The 23023-nt window shown below is 34.9% G+C and overlaps 2 protein-coding genes across 3 annotated transcripts; one reads left to right on the top strand and one right to left on the bottom strand.

The window, feature by feature from the left end:
- Positions 1–132: 132 nt before the first annotated feature.
- On the top strand, positions 133–7852 carry GFA2 (gametophytic factor 2). Its single transcript, XM_012210123.4, has 18 exons — positions 133–448; positions 560–653; positions 890–964; positions 1103–1185; positions 1342–1425; positions 1532–1570; positions 2392–2490; positions 3096–3143; positions 3231–3318; positions 3592–3656; positions 3740–3814; positions 4577–4649; positions 5237–5328; positions 6101–6172; positions 6477–6533; positions 6618–6666; positions 7110–7176; positions 7414–7852. The coding sequence occupies exons 1-18, from the start codon at positions 362–364 to the stop codon at positions 7505–7507; spliced, it is 1341 nt and encodes a 446-aa protein (XP_012065513.1). The 5' UTR covers positions 133–361; the 3' UTR covers positions 7508–7852.
- An 840-nt stretch (positions 7853–8692) lies between these two features.
- Positions 8693–23014, bottom strand: NOXY38 (tetratricopeptide repeat (TPR)-containing protein). Of its 2 annotated transcripts, none has more exons than XM_089722567.1 (29): positions 22766–23014; positions 21767–22000; positions 21094–21155; positions 20685–20874; positions 20469–20606; positions 20201–20357; positions 19902–20095; positions 19689–19790; positions 19069–19204; positions 18774–18902; positions 18149–18539; positions 17706–17810; positions 17348–17466; positions 16830–16938; positions 16599–16739; positions 15032–15166; positions 14770–14940; positions 14516–14602; positions 14232–14366; positions 13814–13960; positions 13515–13583; positions 13062–13220; positions 12014–12070; positions 11891–11931; positions 11559–11678; positions 10310–10619; positions 10112–10219; positions 9959–10030; positions 8693–9618 (listed from the first exon to the last, which is right to left on the bottom strand). In XM_089722567.1, exons 2-29 carry the CDS (start codon positions 21990–21992, stop codon positions 9157–9159), a joined length of 4272 nt encoding a protein of 1423 aa, XP_089578693.1. In that variant the 5' UTR covers positions 21993–22000; positions 22766–23014; the 3' UTR covers positions 8693–9156. The 2 variants fall into 2 exon arrangements, with proteins under 2 accessions (XP_089578693.1, XP_089578694.1); XM_089722568.1 differs by having other exon boundaries at positions 21767–22012.
- Between the last annotated feature and the right edge of the window lie 9 nt (positions 23015–23023).

Genomic DNA, 23023 nt, shown 5'->3' on the forward strand with positions numbered 1-23023 from the left:
TAAAGAAAGGGAAAAGTAGTGAACAAGAAAAAAAAAAAATAAAAAAATAAAAAAATAAAAAAATTATTAGCCAAGTAATGTACACGTATAACTGGAAACACACACCACTATAAAAAACCCGAAAAAGTATCTTCTGGCTCCAATAAGGTTGGCTGTCTATAGGTCTCTCTCTCTCTCTCTCTCTCTGTCATACGACCAGAAGCTTCCAATCTCTAACAAAATATTAGGGGTTTTCTAGGGTTTAAAGCTTAATCCTCAGAACACCTAACTTACCAGCTCAAAGAACCGACCTTTCTATTATTATTATTATTATTATTTATAAACAGTAAAATCACACGAAAACCCTAAAACACACTCTCCAATGGTTCGCTCTCATGGTGTCAAGCTTGTTTCTTGGCTGGCTACCCGCTGTTCCTCTTCCAGCCTTTTTGAAGATTCAGCCAATTCCGTAGGATCCAGTCCTGAATTTCGATTGTTTTTTCCCTCAAATCTGTTAATATGTGCAACTTCTTAATTAATGTGTGAGTGTTTTGAATTTGTGTAATATGGCTAATTGCAGGTTTCTAAGAGTCTGTTAAATGGGAATTGTAGGAGATTCAGTAGTGGGATTAGAAACCCTGTAAAGGTTATTGGCAATTGTTCTCCCAAAAAAGGTACTCATGTTTGCTCTCTTTCTGTCTTGTTTATTGAGAAAGCTGGGGAATGCATTAGAAGTACGGGAACTTTGACCTTTGATGAATTGGGCATTGAGGAGACAAATTTGAGTTATTCATTAATATTAAGCTAGATATACTTGTTTGATCCCTTTTTTTATTTATATAAACTTGTTAGCTACTGAACAAAGCATTTTGGATGGTTTCATCTATGTTGGAAGTTTGTTAATGTGCAGTTAACAACAAAAACTGGTTGTTCCTGGGATATTTGAATGCCAATTTTGGTGCAGCGAGGTCAATTCATGCTTCTGGTATTTTAAAGATTACTCCTTGTTCAGTTTTATTTTATTTCCAGCTCCCCAATTTATGTGCTTTATGAGAACTTTTGTCATGGAATTGTATCATACGTTATAAAATCATGTACATGTTTTCATGTTGTTTCTGTTCAGCTTATATGTCAAGAGATTATTATGACGTACTTGGTGTTAGCAAGAATGCAAGTTCATCTGAAATAAAAAAAGCCTATTATGCGGTAAGTTTCTTGCTTATCATTCTTTTTTAACCTGGGTTGGTGTCTGCTTTACTGTTGTTGCTTTTGTAATTTGCTAGGGTTGCAGCTTCAACTTCCTGATTTAGATTTTACTTTTAATTTCTTGTATTCTGATTTTACTTATACTCTATTCTGCAGCTGGCCAAGAAACTACATCCTGATACAAACAAAGATGATCCTGAAGCTGAAAAGAAGTTTCAAGAAGTATCAAAGGCGTATGAGGTATTTTTTTGCAGATTTGAAGTCTTGTTTCTTTATCTAACCGTCTTACTTATCATATTTACTTATCATATTAAAGGACGCTTCTTTGTTTGTTCAATTCTTGTAGGTTTTAAAAGATGACGAAAAGCGGGCACAATATGATGAGGTACTTTATTTATTTTTGTTACACTATTTATTATAGGTTAAGTGAATGCCTCTGCTGAATTGCTTTTGTCTTAAGATGATCTTTGGCAAGGAAACATCTTCAATCATGCTCTTTTCAAGGAAACTACTTATTTTTTAAAATTATCATTTACTTATTAATATGACAGCAAGAGTTCAGAATAATTTCGAAGTCCTTTGGTTGGTTATGTTCATCATATTGTAGCACGTTCAGTTGGGGTTATTATGTTGTAGTTTATTTTTAGGAGTCTGGTCCTGTTCAATTAGGATTTGATGTTAACACCTTATTCTGCAGGATTTTAGGCTATAAACAGGGTTGTATTGTTCAATTTTAGAACCAGACTTCTGAGAAATATGTACTAGTTTGCTAGTACTTTCATGCTTGAGAAAAGTCAATTTGAGAGAACGAATGAGAGAATGAAAAAGAAAGGAACATCTAGATATAATAAAAGAAATTTTCATTTTAGGCTTTTCCGCTGAAGGAATGAGTTATTATAAGTTCATGCTGATTGGTGAAGTAGTGCATTGAGATATGTCATATATCATAAGGCCAAGCCATGCATCCATGCTTCTTTTGTATTCGTCTGTATGATTATTCATGAATACCTCTTTGTCTCTCTCATCTCATTTCTTTTCCAAAGTTGCCATGCATTAGATGCCAGGTAAGCAGAATATTAATTTTTTGTGTTATACAACTGAAATTTGCAGTATTTTGGTTGCGGCTGTTTTTGTTTTTATATAATGTGATTATAGCGATTCTCTATCTGGCTCGTGCTGATGTTGCCTGTGTACTCAATCTTTTAGGTTGGCCATGATGTATATGAACAGAATCTCAATGGTGATTTTCATCCTGGCGGTGCAGGATTTGATAATCCATTTGATAGCTTCTTCAGAATGGATGATGTAATAAGTTCTTCTTCTTCAGCTTCTATATCTTTGATTGTATTCTTTTAACTCACAGGTTCTTGTCAATAGTTAGTTATAATTTAATGCATCTGAAGTAAAACTTGTTAAGGTCCTGAACTTTTTATTTTCTTTCTTCTCTCTGCCCCTCTCTTGTTTGCTGGCTGGGGGCTGAGAGATCACATTCTGGTGTCCTGCACACTCTTGGCATTGAGAGTATCGCGGGGGGGAGAGACTATCAATATTAAAGCTGGGTACCGCTGAGCAATCATATAGTGAATGCAACTAGAACTAGTTCCTTTTTATCCCTTTATAAAAATTGTCTGTTTTTTCCTTTCTTATAAATTTTTTATCGAGAAGGATTTTTTATGGACACTGGTATCCTCAAGATATATATTTGGAAACAATGAAAAAATTTGAACGGTTTAAAATCACTCAATGCAGGAGTGAAAGAGATATTCCATCTGTATGTATGTATGACATGATTTTTGGCTCCTTTCTTATTGGGTTGTCTTTTCTTTCCCTTGATATTTGATTTTCTCTTTCTATAAAGTTTAAATATGCTTTTATGTGCATAATGACACGTTTTGTATGATGGAGATCAGATATTCAGCAATATCTTCAAGCAGAAGCTTGGCGGCCAAGATGTCAAGGTTTTCTCCACTTGCATGTTGTTTTTTATTTCTTTGGAATCTGGAATGAGTGTTTACTCAACTTTCCTTCTTTTACATCTTGCATAGGTTGCGGTTGAACTATCCTTTATGGAAGCTGTTCAGGGATGCACCAAAAATATTACATTTCAAACAGACGTCCCTTGTGAAACTTGTCGTATGTTTTTTTTCTGCACTTGCTATTATTTGCGAACTTCCTGATTTGGAATTTGTCACATGTGGGATTTTGTTTTTCACATGTTGCTAGCTTTCGAATTACTTTTTGAATCATAAGAGAGATTTCAAGAAATGGCAGAAGAGCCATTTTCTTTTTCAAATAGTGTCCGATCGATTATGGTCCAAGATTGATCCTGAAAATTTTTACAATAAAATTAGGTAGGTCTAAGGGGGTATCCCATCCTGTTTAACCTTTGGTTCCTTAATTTTGCAGGTGGAGAAGGTGTTCCTCCTGGGGTAAAACCTGAACTATGCAAGCGCTGTAAAGGCACAGGCATGGTTAGTTTTTGCAAAATAAATACTTGTGGACTGCACAGAAAGTTTTCTTTCTTCAGCTGACACTTTGATTTACTAATGTACAGGTGTTTACTCAAAAGGGCTTTATTAGCCTTCAACATACTTGTAATCAATGTGGTGGAGCTGGGCAAACTGTATCGGTATGTTGCAGAATGACAGTTATTTACATCTTGTCTTCTTTATTTCAAACTCTTTCTGATTTCTCATCATCCATAGAGTGATCTAAAAGGCTATTAACCATATGTGTATTAGGATAGACTTGTATTCTTATTATACTAGGACTATGCTATATGTAGCTATAAATATCAGCTTCTACATTTTCAGTTGGGTAATACCATAAATTAATCCTCTTGCTTGTGGCTAATACCCATATGCAGTCATGTCTTTGGCTTAATGATGCATTTGATGTTTAACATGCAATCTCTAGAATATTAGTAAAGAATTTGAAGCTTGATATCCATCAGTCTTGAGAGTTTAGTGTTTTCACCCTTTTTTGCCTCTTAGGATATTTGACCATATCTTTATGAACCATTAGTTATTCTTTTGACATTTTCTGTTAAAAGTAGACATGAATTCTGGATCTTATTTCTCTTAAAATTTCCTATCCACATTCCCATCCTAGTTCTAGAAACATTTCATTGCAATCGCACCGTTCTGGATGGTTTCACTAGATTGTGGAAATCTGCTTGCAACTCAGCTACATTTATTACATTAGATTTCTACTCGCGTTTTTAGAAACAACCATCCTATTGAAAATATATTGATATTTTAGAGGTTGGGTTTACCTTTAGATGATTACTTATTGCTTCTTATCAAATTGATCAAACAACTAGTGAAAATATTTTTCTAGTTTATCTTTTAATATTATTGCTGAATTTTTCTAATACTACTTTTGGTATCAGAGTTTTTGCAGGTCATGCAATGGACGTAAAGTTGTGAAAGGAACAAAGTCAGTTAAATTGGATATTGTGCCAGGTATGTTTGTAGAACTTGAATCCTATTAAAATTCCTTGTCTGTTTCATACAAGTACATGTGCTGTATACTTATCATTCATCTTGCATTCACATTCCAGAGTAAGCATCTTGCAACTAAAGTATTAATTTATGTTGTTCTGTTTTCTAAGATTGCTTACTTCTTTTCCCAACAAAACGTTTGTGAGTAACTTCTTATATTTGGTATGTGGCTGAAGTCCCTTCACCTCTAAAGGGATTTTAACCCTATAAACTAACCCACTTGAATATGAACAAAAAGAACGGTTGACGCCCAGGAAAATTCTTTTTTTATTGGAAAATAAACATGCTGACTTGTTTGACCAGCTTATGAATATTGTTAGAAAATGTTTCCTTTGTGTGAAAGTTGGCTATTTCTCCTAACCTTGGTTGCAAATAAGTTCTTAAAATTGTTGTAATTTTCACATCTCAGTATATATCTTTCATCAGGTATGATGACTCAATCAATGAGCAGTGGAGATACCTTTCTATAGTTTGTTGTTTCTTGTCTATCGTTGTGATGGATATCTGTTGGGTTTTGGACTTGATGTGTTGCTCTGTGCTATCTGTAGGAGTGGATGACAATGAAACCATAAAGGTCCCTAGAAGTGGTGGAGCAGACCCGGATAGAAACCAACCTGGCGATCTTTTTGTAACTATCAGGGTAAAATTGACATTCTTGATGCATTATAGTGCTTTATATTATGTTTTTCGTTATTCCTTACTTGATTGTGAAAGATGAGTATGTGCTATGGAGCAAAGCATGCATTGGATCCTGGCTAGGAATTAGGAAAGTGAAATTGTTTTGTAGGTTGAAAAATAAGCAACGCGATTTCGTTGCAGGATGATTTGGTTGGGTACTTCTTCTGATTATGTTTGCTTTTGTTTGGTATGCATGGATGGCATCTTTATAATGTATTCATTTAGCATAAAATTTGGTGTACAGGAGGACAGTTCTAAGTTGCAGCCATCTGTTTAATGAACAAACTGTAGATCATTTACTATCGCATAGCTGAGTCATTGGGAAGTATGCTGTTTGCCCTGATGGGACAAGCTAATAGCCTTAAATGATTGCTTGTGAACTGGAGGGTCCAAAAGATGAAAGGAGTGATATGGAGGATCATCTACTGTATCAATATCAGATGTAATTAACGGAGGGGAGGGGAGGGGAATGGAGGTCCCATTGCATGAGTCTACATTTTGAGAAAAAACTGCTCATGGCTGTTTTTTTTTTTTTTTTTTCTCTATTTCTTTTTTCATAATGTTTTAATATTATGTTTCAATTTTCTTTTCTTTCATTTCTGTTTTTCTTTGTTTCAATTTTACTCCTTGGATTGTTTCTTTTTGCTGATCATAAACTATTAAGTCAAGCTATATTTCTATTTTTTGTCCTATGTTACTGAACATTGTTATCACTTTCTTTCTTTTGCCCCCAGGTTCGGGAAGATCCTGTTTTCCGAAGAGAAGGCTCTAACATTCATGTAGATTCTGTTCTTAGTGTCACTCAGGTAAAATTTCTTTGTTATGTTTTCAATTCTTAAAAGCAGCATGGAAATTCTAAAAGCATCAATGTCTTTATTGGCGCACTCAATAGTCGGTACAATAGTGATTAGACATCATAGTTTTCAACTTTCAATATATTAGAATAAGTCATTGGTTTTGGCAATAAGTGAGGTCCGGTGCTGTTTTCAAGTCTTTCTTTGTAGAAACTTGTAAACAGCTCCATGCTGCTTTATTTGCAGTGCCTATTGCAACCCACAAATCCCCTTGAATGTATCTGTTTGTGATGTTCATTGAATTGCTCTTTCGCAGGCAATCTTGGGGGGAACTATCCAGGTCCCTACTCTCACAGGAGATGTTGTATTGAAGGTATGCTGAAACCATTTTACACAATTAATTTTTGCTCAAAAATTAAGCTGGTCATCATGCAGCCAAACTTGTTTATATTTTCAGGTTCGCCCTGGCACTCAGCCTGGCCAGAAGGTGGTTCTGAAGAAAAAGGGTGAGGACACTAATACTTGATGTCGTATTGTATTAGTTCCATGCATCTTTTTGTGATGTTAAAACTTCAATTAGTGTGTACTTGGCCACTGGCTGTTCAAATTTCATGGGTTCAGTTGAGTGGTAGCTTGTGTTGATAGCATTTGTTTGTTGTGTGCTGTTGCTTTATAAGTTTTGAGCCATTTGATCTTCGTAGGTGATTACTTATAAAATTTTGGGACTGAGCTTTCTTAGGATTTCGAATATATGACTCTAGAAAGAATTTGTTTGGAAGCTTATCTTTTAAACTGGTTTTAGGTAGAATGCTCATGCTTTTGTTATCCTTCTTGACCTATTTTTGGACTTGCATTCAGTTAGAATTTTGTGTTAATTTGTTGATTTGGTGCCTGGTTGATTTGTTGGTAGGCTAGGTTATTCATTCATTGATTTGGTGTCTGTTGACAGGGATTAAAGCACGAGGCTCTTATTCATTTGGTGACCAATTTGTGCACTTCACAGTCAGCATTCCAGCGTAGGTTTTCTACTTTCAGTATACTGATTTTACAATGTTTACTCTTCTTTATATATGCTGGTGTTGTCTGGTATCCAGTTACGACAAATGGGTAATAAAATGTCAAGTTACATGGATCTTTTGGGGATTATGGGCAATATGCAATCATCATTACACATCCATCTTTTAATGAATAATTTGCTGATGCCATTTCTGCAAGAAAACAAAATGCCTGATAGTCAAGTAATTTTTCTACAGGAACTTGACTCCAAGACAACGCGAATTGATTGAAGAGTTTGCCAAAGAAGAACAAGGTGAGTATGAAAAACGTGCTGCGGGAGCCTCTGGGTGAAAGACAAGTGCAAAATTTTGCCTGCGAATAACAATTCCATGGTTTGCAAGAGAGAAGCAAAAAGATAAAGAATAGGAAGAAAAGTCGTATTAATACCTGACCTGTATTGGAAGTTTTGTAGGAGAATTTATCTGAGTCTATATTCAAACTTTTGTTTATTTTGTAAGGAATGTAACATTTTTCCTCTTAGAGAGCACAATTATACTAATATTATTTGAGGTCCGAAACATAGATCCCTTCATTCAAATACAATGATCTTGTACATATATTTTACATTGAATGTTACCATAAATGTGGAGTGGATGCCCACATGCAGTATATTGAGACTGAAATTTTGGTTCCCAACGCTTGTGAGGTATTTTGATTGGTGATTTCTGGTTGCTTTAGTAGGCATTTGCAAGATGATAATCCATTCGACCTTGAGAAATTCTTATTGTGCAGAAATAGCTTAGGTTGCTTGAGTGGGTACCTAAAAGTTATATCAAGGCTCGGGTTGGAATGAACTTTATTTCACTAATCTTTAATTTCTCCCTTTATTTTTTTTTTTTAAGTTATATTTTATGCCCAATGAAATTATGCCTGCTTGTTTCTTAAACTCTTATTTTGAGTTTGGGAATAGAATGTTAGAGAAGATGATAACAAAGATCATTTCAGAACTCCAAAAGGAGCAAACATTTTTTTCTTAAAAAAAACAGAGGAAATATTGAAGGGATCAAGAATGACATTTACTCTTATTATTTGAAGTATATTTGATTACTGTTGATATATACTCCCTCCATAGTCCACTTTCTTTCACAAATTAGTAAATGGAAGTTATTATAGTCAGTGGATAATATTATTATTATAATTTTCCTATAATATCCATTTTAAATAACACGAGTAATTCTTTTCAAAAAAAAAAAAAAAATAACACGAGTAATTATTATATTGAAATAATAATAATCATATTGATAATATACAATGGAAAATACAAATTGCAGTTAATGAGATGTTTAAAAGGAAAAAAAAATGGAACAATAAAGCTATTTATTAAATAACATATGAATTTGAAGTTAAATTGATTTAGGAAAAGGAATGAATTAATGAGGATATATGAAAATAAGATAAAACTTGATAAGAGCATGATAGACGATCCAAATATTAACTATAATGTAAAAAAAAAAAAATAATAATAAGTGGACTATATTTTGAAACAGACCAAAACTGAAAAATGATCTGATATTGAAAATCGGTGAACGATTCCATTACAAAACAAAGGTAACAGTACCAGCCACCATCGAGAAGGTTGTCTAACTTAAAACGGTGAACAGATCAAAGGATGTAACAACTATAACAAAATCAAGCAAAAACAAGTACAAGAATACTGATCCACTGACAACTTCGTCAATTTGTATTCTGTACCTAATTAGACTACTTTGAAAATCTATTCTGCAGTTCATGCTAAACCAAGGATGCTCGTTGAACCTACAAGCCTATTTATTGAGGAAAAAATAGAATGCAAATGACGTATCTTTTGGCAACTCTCATTGTTCTTCAACCTCCAAATATCATTTTATGGCTGTTGATAACTCACATACTAATTAGAACTTGCTACTTTCACGTAAAAAATAAGCCTTGCTGCTACCCGATCAAAATCAATGCCCAGAATTTCAAGCTGCAGCTTTTGGTTTTGCTTTCTGTTTCTTGGTATCCAAAGATGCTAAGCCCTTGCCCAATCCAACAGGAGCCTGATCTTCTTCTGCTGGTACTTGGTCTTTTGGTGCATCTACAGGCTCATTAGACGGTTGACCATTGGCTTCCTTCTTCACACCATTTGACTCCTCATTGTCAACTGCATCAGGGGTCATCCCTGAATTAATGATGTTGAGGAGATGTGTAAGTGGTGGCAAAGCTTGAACAGGAACACCATGTGGTCGAATCAAGAGGCCCCTAGCTGCTGCTTTCTTCCTAACTTCTGCTGCTGCACGAGCAGCCCTTTCATCTACTCCTCTGCCCCGAGGTAGATTCTCACCAATTATTGCTGCATTAAGGGATTTGTTGATGGAAGCATTCGAACTCCCAGATCCTCCTGCAGCAGCAGCTTGGAATGCCTGTATCAGGTCAGGATGGGCCTGCCACACAGATCCTAGAATCACTATCTTCAACAGAAACATATTAAGCATAGAGTGTATCACAGAAACAGTTGGTTGACTTTGGTGGTGGTGTTTATATTCTATTGCAACAGCAATTTCTATGCAAAATAATGAGCTCCAGTAGAATGCATGTGCAGTGGCTAAGTTCTATTTAACCTTATGCATTCAATCAGAGACACAAGGGCTGTACAAAGCTGACAGAACCCTGAATCTTGAATCAGCTAAAACCAAGAATGGTTAATTGTGCACAAACAGTCACATGTAACCATCTTATAACCCCAAAATTTGATTAAAATAAATAACAGAAAAGGGAGAACACCTTCAAGATATCAATTGCCTTCTGAGCAGAAGCTGCATTCAGAGCCTGGCCTTTCTGCTTTTGAGCATTCAACTGTCAAATAAAAAATCTAGAAGTTGAGGTAAATTGATAGAGAAACTGAAAACTAAGCATATTTTACAACTGCACATCAACCTGAAGTTCACGCATCTTAAATGTCTTCATCCAGTTATGGGAATCTCGCGTTCTCGAGTCCTCTTCACCAAGTTGCTTAACAAGTATATCATAAGTTTTTTTCTCATGCTGTGCAAAATAAAAGCTATAGTCAATTATATGTCGTTAGCTTTATCTTTAAAATAGCACAAGAAAATTTTGTGATAAGAGATAACATGCCTGGTGTGAGAGCTTGAATGCCCCCATGCAGTTAAATGCAATAGCAAGAGCATGATAGCATACAGCAGTCTGGATATGCTCTTCTCCTAGAAGCCTTTCATTCTTTTTCAAAGCCTCTTGCAGATAGCGAAGAGCTGTGTTCATCTTCCCAATGTCCTGGTACATCATTGCAACATTTATAAAGGTTGCAGCTACATCAGGATGATCTGGGCCAGATGACAAACTCAGTAAGAGCAGTGCACGAGACATGTGCCTAAGTGCAAGTTCTGTCTGATTAAGTCCATGGTAGAAGAGAGCCATATTGCCATAGCTGTAATTCCATAGTTATAAATTAAATGAGAAAACGATTCAAACAGAGATCTTAATGTTGCCAAATGGTCAACGCAGAGATGAAAATGACCTATCTTCACTTTGAAAGCATTTAGAATGATTAATAAATCTAGAACTCCTGTCCACTAGAAATATTCATTATATATACAGACAGCACGGATCCCATTTACTAAGGTCAAATAAATAAATTCATCTTCTGTACTTTATGCAAAGAATCTTGTGGCACCTCAAATTTTGCATAAGAACTATAGCGCCCTTTAAAACTATGAATTTTGGTAACAGTATACACCTCTCGACACTAACAATAATGGCTTTTGGTGCTTTTGGCTTTTAAATACAAAATATTGATTTAATGTGTGATTATTACTACTTTTGGAACAATAATTTTCACATTTTTCAACTATCCAACAAGTATCTATTGATCTAATTTTACAAATTGAATAGAAAAATTTTGCAAGTTAAAGCACTTATTAGGTGCAATTTTATAAATTGTAAATGTTCAATGGGTCAAACAAAAGTTGAGAGTGTTAAAGATTTTTACGTAAAGTATAAGAGTGAATTTATGCATTCACTATTTATTGATCACAAAATGAATGATGATCCCTAGGCTTCATCACATGGAATTTGTTGGTTAACAAAGCACTCTAGTGCTGACATAAATCCTATCTCAACGTAAGATTCATTTTAAATACATAAACCGGATCTCAAATGCAGCTAGGTCGAATTTATAGTAATTGAAAAGAGATTTTCCCTTTCATTGGTGTCACCACAAAACGAAGTCCATGGAGATGAACTTGCTCTGGTTAATATGTGTTTGATATCAAAAAATAGTTATGCTAAAATCACAGAGAAAGAGAGGGGAAAAGACAACTGCAGTATTTCAATTATTTTCAAGAATAGAAGAGCAAAGAAAGGAAACCTGTGAGCAGTATCAGGGTGGTCTAATCCCAGGCAACGTTCATTTATGATTAATTCCTTGTGCTGTTGTATTATTGCTCCAGCCATATCTCCAGCATGATACAAAACCATGGCAAGGTACCTAAAAAACGTGAATTATGAATGAATGAACAGACAATCATTTGCCATATAGGAATTAGCTACAAGCTATGAAGAATAGCATCCTTCAACATCACAAATACAAGACAAAAAACAAATAATTCAAGACAAATAAAATCTTAGATGCTGTCCCTTATATCAAGGGAATGGAACAAGTAACTAAAAAGCTTCGCCATAATTGAGTTATTATACTACCTACAACAGTTGGCAACCTCTCGATGCATTGGACCAGTCACCTGAAAGTCATTAAAAAAAATAATGAGCACATGATGACTGACGACTTCTTCAAGGGAAAATAAAGAATATGGAAAAGCATACCTGTTGAAGAATGGAAAATGCCTCGGAGAATAATGTATAGGCTTCACTAAGCAAACCCTGAACAGAAAAAAAAAAAAATCAATAATTAAAAAAAGAAAGTGCTACCCTTTCAAGATTATATTCTATATCCTACATTATTTGCTATAGAGTTGTTTACAGCACACAAAAAAGAAAAACATATACCAGGCTTTTCATGCTCATAAGTTGAAATCCATAAAATCATGCAAGACTAGAACTTAAAATAGGGACAATAAAAACTCCAAGGCATTCCCATCATCTTTACCCAAATTAATATGTGCTTGAACTTCAGTATAACTCAAAAATCTAGTTGTTTATTACTAAACAAATACCATGGCTGAATTTTTTCAAGTAACAACATGGTTTCATTAGCACCTCATACAGTAATAAGTTTTTGGCCTTTAATATATACAGATTGTTACTTGTTCTAGTTACTTGTTATATATTTTATTATGCAATTTTTAGTTTTTATATAAAGTTTATCGTGTCTTTTTAGAGATAATAAAGATCATAATAAGTCACTGAGAGAGATAATGCAAAAAATGCACAATATATCTCTTACCCCATTAAGAACATGGCATTTTGATTATTAAGTCTGAGATTCAACTATTACTAAGTTTTCATATATAAATATATATATATATATATATATATATATATATATATATATATATATATATATATATATATGCATAACTATATTTATTTTATTATTTTCAAAAATATAAAAATTCATTTTTAACAGAATTTTGTTAAAATATTGATTTATTATTATTTATTTTTAAGTCAATAGGATTTTAATTTAAATAGGAAACAAGCATAACTAATCAAATTGAAGATCATATTACGAACTATTACAAATAATTACCTTTATTTTTTTTTTAACCAATGAAATTTAGTAGAGATATTTTTACCAATCCCAATGTTCTTTTTTCCCCATCTTACTTTTATATATATTATAATTTTTTTAAATAATGAATGACTCTGATGTGCCAATCACGTAACACTTGCTAGCTAGTATAGAGCATACCTCAGCCAATTGAACTTTCCCTGTTTCCACAAGATCCTTAGCTTCTGAACACACTGGAACTGAGTGCTTCACCACAGGTTGGAGATCTAAGATATCTGAAGTTTGGAAAGGTGTTGCAGCATTAAGATCGTATTTGCGAGCTGCAACAGAGACTCCCACCTATTGAGGAAACCACATAAAATCAAATTATTCCTTGCTTAGAAATATAAGCTCACTTCGAGGGCAAATTTTATTGTGAATTAGCAGTAATAAATATAATAAGCAGCCATGATGTTAAGGCAAGCTTTTCTCCAGTAGAAAACATTAGTAAGACTTTCTATGCATACCACATTTTGAAGATAAGCATTTCAACAAGCACAGGATGAAAATGCACACAATACAAATGTTCAAGATAACATTCCAACCAGAATTTTCATATTCACATATCAATTGATGAAGATAAGATCAAATTACCTTCAGGCAAAGATTACGTATGACTGAAACCTTCTTTACTCGTGACCTTGCATCCTCTGGCAATTCAAACTAGGCAAAGAAGGAAATTCAGTTTCAACATATTATGCTATTCGACAAAAACAATCACATGAAATGTTGTGCAGCATGAATGACTGCCTGACATAAAAGGAAATAGAATTCATAACTAACAGTACGATCCCAACTTTTCCCCAACTGTCCATTAAAATCAACCTTTACAATTATGTGAATGTTCATTGCTCAAGTAGAGGACCTACACTCAAGTTAATGGTAAACGATACCTGATATTTGAGTTTTGTGAACTCCCGAATGTCAGACCATACTGTCTCTGAATTAATATTTGTATATGAGGTTTGATTCTTTCTTGCAGATGCTCCTTTCCACCTTGTTTGGCCCCTAGATTTTCCTGAAGATTGATGGTTGCTTTCCTGCAAGTATTTAAACATAACCAACTTCAATCACTTAACTCTTCCAATAAGATATACGATCCAAGCGATTCATTTCTTTTTATTCCTTATTTCTTCATTATTATTAAATAAAAAAATCACATGGAACAAATCATAGGACCGCTGTTAGTTGAACTAGTTTTATCAGAATGCAAAATCACCTTGCAAATCAAGCATTAACTGATAAGAACTTAGAACTGAAAATCATTCCCTGATCAAACTAAAATAAATCATGAAACTATCTCGAACATACTTTCTTTTGTGTCCTTGGATGTGAACTATTAGCAGCCATTTTTACACCAACAGCTTGACAATTTCCAAACAAGCAGTTGAAAAAATGTGAGATTACTGGCCCAAGATCATGATCCTCTGTATCTCTCAATACATCCTGTGTCATCAGAAAATATTATAATCACAGTAAATCACTAGTCATCAGAAGCACAAAATTGAAGGCATGTGACTGGAATTACAAGACAGAGCTACAAGCTGCTGATAAAAATAATGAGATGTTGAAATGAGTAAGATAGAGATGATCACCTTGAGGATGTGCTTAGCAGATCTGACTACGATTTCGTTAGAACAAAGATCCCATAAATGAGGTAAATGTTTTGTCCCTTCAGCAACCTGAAGATATGATCTATTACCTTGAGTCAAAAGCTATAACTTGATAAAAAAGATGGATAGATAGGGAATGTATATGGCTCGATTCTAATTCCACCAAACACTCCTCATTAATCAGAATGCATGAAGCAGTGTTACCACATAGCCATTAATTAAAACTACAAGTTTACCCTTCCAATGTAGCGCACGTTAATTCCATGAGCATGTAGAGCTTCAGTAAGAGTCTGCCCATCCATAGGTGACACTTCAAGGGTGCAAAGATCTTGGATGAACTTAGGAAGCACAGTATCAGCTAGATATGAACTAGCTTTCCTCACATTCTCTTCATCCTTTGCTATCTCCTAGTGAATGACAAAGGAAAATAACAATATCATGATAATTTTAGTTTCAAAGGCCATTAAATAGGGAAAAAACTCCTGGCAAAAAACTCACCTCTGGACTCCCATCTAGCTTAAACTCGGTAAAAACGTTAGGATTGAAAAGTATTTCATCATTTGTTTCAGTTTTTACCGAAGGAACAGAAGCACATTCTTCAACAGTTTCAACCTTTCCCTCTTGTATCATCTCCTGTAGACCGATAAGGAAGTGAGAAACCAAAAAATTTCAGTAAATTGCTAGTATGAATTCACAGAAAGGATCTGTTCATCATTATATACTTTGAACAGATAAATATGCTTGTATCTTATCACACAACTTAGTTTCACACTACTTCAAGATGTACTTCAACATCTTAAGAAATAGGGAATAAGAACAGAACAAGTTTTTTCATAGATGCTTGTAAACTTGATTTTTTTTTTTTTTCCATTTTTACTTTTGCGCCTCGAATGTCCGCTGGCGAGCAACCTCACAGAAGCTATCACCTCTGGGTAGAGGTGCACAGTTTTTTTTCATAGATGCTTGTAAACTTGATTTTTTTTTTTTTTCCATTTTTACTTTTGCGCCTCGAATGTCCGCTGGCGAGCAACCTCACAGAGGCTATCACCTCTGGGTAGAGGTGCACAGTTTTCTTGTGCGCCCTCTCTGTATCTTTTTTTTCTTGAACAGTCACCTACGATTTTCTTTCAATATAAACTTGTCTAGCTAGCATAAGAAACAGATTGCAACGCATAAACCAGTAATGTGTTCTACAATCCTCCATCACTCCTCCATCTTGCAGTCGCATCCTGCAAACCAGCCTCCAGCCAGTAGCCTCTCTTTCAATTTCTCTTCCTATATCTACTTTCTATTTCCTTTCTTCTATATTTTCCCCATGTTCTTAATTCTACTCCTTTCTCTCTTAACTACAATACCCTAAAATTACGCCGTTATAATGCTGACTTTTTTTTTTCTAATTTATGTGTCCTTTTTCCATGTGTTTCTGATTTTTTTTTCCCAATATCTTAAAATATAACTTTCAGATTTATGCATGTTTTTTGTTTGTGCCCCACCTCGCTTGGGCACCCGCATTCACCTACAGGCTAGCACCTAGGCTCCTGCAGCCATTCATTACTATAGGGAAGAAAAGTGGAAAACCCTAAATTACTATGGGTAAGAAAATTCTGAATTACTATTCAGGATTTTCAGCAGCCCATAGTGTGGCTTGAGCCTTATGCTATGGGTAAGAAAATGCACAAGATAGCTGCTGGACACCCTGAATAGCAAAAGCAGCAAAATTCTAGATTTTGGAAGGTGACCTTAGTAACACCAGACAGTTCCACAACAAGAATCAATCCAATCATATGCATCAATAAAACAACTTTGTAGTTTGAAATTACTGTTGCTTCAACTACCCTGGCAAATAGAATATCTTATTACAGTTAAATGCACGATCTATCACCACAAGAGACCGACTATCAGACCAAACATAACTTGGCAAAGTTAAGGGAGGTGCAATTTTGTGAGATGAGACGTACAACCACAATAAGTAAAAGGATACGACCAGTACTCTCTAGAGCATGCAACAGATGATGAGTTTTAAGGGGAAGCACCAAAAATACAAGATCAACATATGCATACTTACCTGACTGGCAGCAGAAGCTGAGGGAATGTTTGCATCAGGTTTCACCTGTTCATCAGCTCCAGTAACTTCTGAAGACTCTTCAGTTGCATGAGCCTCTCCTTCAGATTTAGACCTACCCTTTGATTTCTTTACAGCTTCAGCCTTCTCCACGAAGACAAAATAACATAAGCAATATAACATGGGAAATCAATCAACCAAACATTGACTCAATACAGGTAAATAGCAACACACCTGGCAAAAGGCAGCAATTAGTTCTGGTCTCAAGATGCAAAATCGGGATCCAGGTCCAGTGTAGTTTGAATCACGAGGAGTTACTCTCATCAAGTCCAGCAGATAATGCCTAGAATTCAAATAATGAGAAGCCCAAGAAGATGGGAACATTAGGCATAAGGCAATACAGACTTTAGAAGCAATCTAATCCAACAGATGCGTTACACCTGAGCCTAAACCCAAAGCACAACAGTTATGGATCCAGAAACTTGTTCACTCATTAAGAAGCTAAAATTTGAATTGAAAGCTACACAATAGACAGAAGACATTTCACACTTTATATATGCACATTCTGTAGTAAATTTCCCTCATATTTAGCTTTTTGCAAAAAATTGAACACAACTAAAGTCTACAGAAGAATGCTAGCACTCAAGTCAGGCAGTTGTTGAGTTCATGATACATATGCGAGTAGGATGAAGAGAAGCACGAAAAAAATCAGCAAACTGAAAGAGAAAAATAAAGATAACAGGATAAATCACCTGTCATCACTACCCACAATGCCCTTGCACTCTACTGGCGCAGCTAATTTGAAAACATTTCCAGATCCATCTACAACCTCATGTTCCTTTAGATGGAGGCGTTTGGCTGCTTCAAGCACCTAAAGACATATAAGTTCTTCCATAAGAAACAAATTTAATTGATATATGGTAACCAAGAACCTAGAAACAATAAAGCTACACCTTAAATGGAAAATATTTCAAGAGATTCATGTTCATGACTCGGAAAATAAAAATATACTCTCACAGGGATGATAAAGCAATTAATAAACCTAGCAGTTATGCTCAATTTATTGTTGCAATTTTAAATGCATAACATGATAATTAACTTCTATCTCACCTTGGAATGAAAATCTTCATTCCAGCATATTTTCTTGCCATTGTCAACAGAACCATACAGAAGGGAGTCTGATTTATCCCCTTGAAGAATGCCAGGTAAAACACTCTACAGCAGAATGCATAAAGAATTAAATGAGAACATGGATAGTAAAATCTTTGACAACTCTAAGCATGAAAATATATAAAAAACAAACTCAATTGGAGGCAAGAAAGATAGATATCAAAGGTTCCAAAGAGTAAACTTCAGTAGTAAATATGGTCTTATAATCCATATTGGCAAACAGTAGACAAGATTGATAAAACAATAATGACAATTTCATAAAAAATATAGTTATTTGTAATCATATTTCAATGAAAATATATGTAAAATATTTGATGCATATCTAGAAATTGGAATGTGCATGAGAGACAATAATGGGAGAAGTTTTCATCTTTAATGCAGACCTGAGCCACCACTCTATGACCTCTGTAATCGATTATAGCCATGGCAAGGTTATAAAGTCCAGGGACATCAGCTTCCTGGTAGGCCTTGGTGCCTTTCAGATCATTGTTTGCAGAAGCATATGTAGCCTGCTCACTCTCAGCTAGCTGGCTTTCAGAAGATAATTGACTTGATTCTAGAACACCATTACCTTCTCCTGTAGCTGATCCCTCACATTGCCCATTGGACAATCTACCAGCCCCATCTGTCAAATCAGTTGCAACCTTTTCTGATGGATTTAGTGAAGATGCAACATTCTGTGTCTTTGAATTAAAATCTACACTATGTTTCTTGGATAGCTGTTCAAGGTCAGCATCCACAGCAAAACTGAAGAATATATTGTTGTGAACGTACCTAGAAACAAAACGCACCAAGTCACTACAAGCAGTTATGAAGAAAAACTACTAAACAAAAAATGGTTAAACACAAATTCTATATAAATTCCAATTAGCATGGCTCATAATCATTCAAAAACAACAGTAGCAAAACATCTATTATAATGCCTAATCAAGGAGTATGAAGACAAGCGAGGTGAGGTTCTCAAAAAAAGTAAACAGAAATTCAAAACATATTCAAGGTCCCACTAACATGTGAAAGCACTCTGGATCAGTTGGATTAATTGGGGGGATACATCTACTGATGACTCCTATGGCACCGCTAATTGCTGCATCAACAAAATCAGAAGTGACTTTGTAGAGAGCCCTATCCCGCAAGATCCTGCAACAAATTTAACCTGATAACGATGGCCAAAGTGAAACCAAATAATAGAAAATGTATGTTCTCTGAACTGCAAAATATTTATCACTTTAAACACTATCTGAACTGAGATTAAAACAAAAAAAAAAAAAAAAAAAGGAAAAGAAAGAAAAGAAAAAAAAAAAACCTTTCTTGAGGCGTCGTATGGGGAAACTCTCGACATGATTGCAACTCCTCGTTCCAATCTCTTTGCATGCCAATCAACTCACTACCATACGAAAGAGTCAGTGATTCCTCTGCTCTGGCTGCATCACGTCTGTGATCTGACAAGAGAAGCTCCTTATGATCACTTGAGGCGAACATCAAATGGCAAATAAACATCTAGCACAACTGATTTGCTTTCGTAAAATAAACTAAAACATCTGAATGTATGAACAGTATTCATAATCTAATCCAATGAGATAACAATATAAAGTATGACGTAACTTCGAGTTTAAAGCCAGATATGGAAAGCAAGATCTTGGTTAAATCATTGAAGATGAATGAAAATTTATTAGTGTTCTAAAAAAAAAATGATATATTGGAAAGGAAACTCTAATGATAAGAAAATTCATGCTAAAACTAATAGCAAGTACCAATCATCTAAAGTGGCTCAAACACCAAAACATATATGACAATGACCAAGAACTTGGGAGTTCAATTTTTTAAGAAATCATCAGGAAGGAGACTCAAAAGCAACATGATTTCAACAACTCAGAAGCCTAATATCATTAATGTAGAGATTAAAGCTTGGGAAGTCAAGCTTACCAGGAACTGGGTATAATCCTAGCCATGAATTTGGTGGCAGAAGAGATTGAACATTTTCAAAAGGATGTGCAGAGGCCTTTTTCTCCAAAATTTCTCGAAAAGCTTCAAAATAATAACATTTGATATTAAGGGAAAAAAATAAACCAGTCAAACAAATGCTAAAAATATTTCAAGCTCCACAAACTGCAAAGCTTCTCAACTATTTTCCTTTACCTTTTTTGAACTTGGAGCTAATTTTTTGCAGGACTCCAATAAGAGTTGTTGCTTCAGAAGTAGCTTTATTCGGCCTTGGGTCAAGGACATTGCCGGTACTTGAATTGACATAGAAAGTTTTGGTTGTTCCAGTTATACAATATTTGTTACCTTCTAATGTCACTATATCCAAATATATTAGATCTCCAAGCAGCCTGAAGAGGCATAAAAAAAGCATGTTTTTTATCTTGCTTATGCATAAACTGCATATAACATAGTCAAAATAAATAAATGAAAAACAGAGATAGTGCCATGCAGACCTCCTATAGCTTGGGGGAGGATTAAATGATGAGTACACAATACTCTCCACGCACTTGATTTCTTTCGATGGAGATGATAGCAACTTTCCAAGCGAGCCAGTAACATCCTCCATGAATCCCAGCCCATCAAGATCAGGGACCTCAGTTTTTACAGTATCTAGATTATATTCAAATGTATACTTGTCATATGAATATCTTTGAGAACAAAAGGAGGATTGAATATATGCAAGAAAAAAAAAAGTGTTGCAGGATGAATATCAGAAGCCACCTGAGCCTGAAGCCTTGTTTTGTGTTGTCTCATACTCTAATGCAAGTGATGTTGACAGTGAAGCATGGAGCGTGGAAAGTGAAAGCAATTCTCTGGTGCGGTGAACGTGAGCCCTGATTGATCTATCATCATAAGGAGCTACCAAAAAGGTTTCCATGTTAGAATACACAAACGGATCTTTAGTACCTAAGATGAGAGAAAGTGGAGTTAACATACCAGCAACCATCTCCAAGGAACAACCACCAGTAGTGATATCAGCTACTTCAGAGATTTCATTATAATCTTCAAGCTGATGAGTTGAACCATCCTTCGTGCGCAGCAACAAGTCATAGCATGTGAAGAAACATGTTTCAGGAGCATCAAGGAGGAATTGTCTTATATCCATGACAGAATCTCCAGGGTTCAACTGCAATTTACATTATTCATGAATTCATTTTATTGTAAATAGAACAAGGACACCTGAAGCGCAGAGAATTATTTCCCTCCCCAACCCCCCAACCCCAAAAAAAAGAAAAATGTATCTGAATACAAATAAATTAAGAGATTGGGATGGCACAAAAGCATGACATAAAAAGAAATATATACATATCGAAATTGAGATTGCAACAAGATTGAGTTAGCTCACCTGTAACTCCAGCTTCTCACCACTTTGAGTTTTGACAGAGACAGGATAAAGATGAAGCTCACCTGCACTCATTGGGGGAAACACCAAATCAGACATATGGAAGAGCAGAATAAGTCTGCATACCAATATCTATAGCATTCGAGCCAAGTAATTTTAAAAAAAGTGAACAACATTGTGATGAGTTGCATTGGCTAACGAGAAGCAATATAGCTGAACTGCTGGTCACTACCTTATATTTAGAAGATAACAGAATGATATCTAGAAGAAATTTCTAGCGTTCTAATTACCTCTAATTTGGTAAATAAACTTATAAAAATGGAAATATACTCTTCATAGATTAAATTGGTTGAGAATGTTGCCTGGGTGGGAATCCCATTTGGATGGATTAGTGCCATTCAAAAATCAGGAAGTTCATTTATTTGCATTTTTAAGTTTCTTTTAATAAATACTAGGATTTCAAAGCCAGCGAAGGACAGGACCCCTCCATGGGAGACTGGACATAAAACAAACTGTCACAGCCAATAAATTACAAAACAATAAAGTACATTGCTAAGTTTGCAGCCTCTTCTAAAACTACATAACCGATGATTTCGGGGCCAAAAATTAAAAAAATATATATATTTAATCAAGTTCCAAGAAAGCATATAATAAAAAATAATGAAACCAAAATTACCTTGCTTTGGTTCATTTGCCAAATTTGCTCTTTCAGGCTCCTTGCCATCTGGTATGGCGTTAGTTGATTCACTAACAGCTGGTGCTCCATTTGAATCAACTTTGGCAGACTCAGAAGCAGCTAGGTTATCTTTCACAGGAGCACTGGCAGATACCACTGACTCTGAAGAATTAGTTGCGTTATTTGAACCCCTCCGGCTCTTCCCTTTATTAGATTTCCCCGCCATTTCACTCCCTAATTCCAAAACTTTTAAAAGATCATATTACATCCAAGGATAAACAAATTCTAAGACTGGGAAAACTAAACGACGGTAGCAAGATTTGTTCATTAAGATTTAACACAAAATCTAAGAGTTTACCCTATAATCTCAAAACACAGAAGCAGTTTAACTCGTAAAAGATTTAAATGATCAAGCACTAGGTCAAGGAGAAAGAAGAAAGAAAGAAAAAAACCAGCTAACAATTACATCACATTTATACACAATTGCATTCTTTCTATCAAATAAAATTCACATTCCGCTTTCATTCTAAGGTAGAACTGAACGCCAAACTGTAACCAATTAAGATTGATTTAAAAAGCTTACACCATTGTCAGCTTATGTGTAAAAGCATACATTATACATATGAGCACATGCAAATAATATGCCCACGACTCAAAATCCAAAACTTTACAAACCAACAACAAACGTAACCACTAACAAAGAATCGAGCTCCAAGGGCAAAAGTCAAACTTTCACCAGCAAACAGCGATACGAAACACCAAATGACAATACAAACAAGAATCCAAAAAATAAACCCGAACAGAAATTAACCTAGAACCCAAAATCCCAGAACTTCAATCACGTAAAGCTGAAAACAGCTACAACTTTATATCTTGAGCTTAATTCAATAGGTTTTAGAATTCTATTAAAGGCAAAACAAGCAGAAAATGAAAGAAATTTCATCTCAGAAAGCAAACAGAGGTATGACAGATAAGCAAGTAACACAATAATATAATTACCCAATAAGCTTCAATCCAATCGCAGCTCTTGTTGAATATTACAACAAGAAGCAAATACACATAAATAGACACATATATGGGCAGATAAATATATATGATTAGATGAATATATATGAAAAAGTGTAGAGAGAAAGGTTGCGGCTTTAAAGAGAGACACAGAGGGGCTGAGGTTTTAGGAGGGGAACAGAAGTGGCTGTGAGGCGGCGAACTTCTTATTTTGATTGCATACCATTTGTTTGAGAAAGAAGCAGAGAGTGA

Source organism: Jatropha curcas, chromosome 6, assembly GCF_041381405.1.
Source record: "Jatropha curcas cultivar XTBG-Jc1 chromosome 6, XTBG_Jcur_1.0, whole genome shotgun sequence".
NCBI lineage: Eukaryota > Viridiplantae > Streptophyta > Magnoliopsida > Malpighiales > Euphorbiaceae > Jatropha > Jatropha curcas.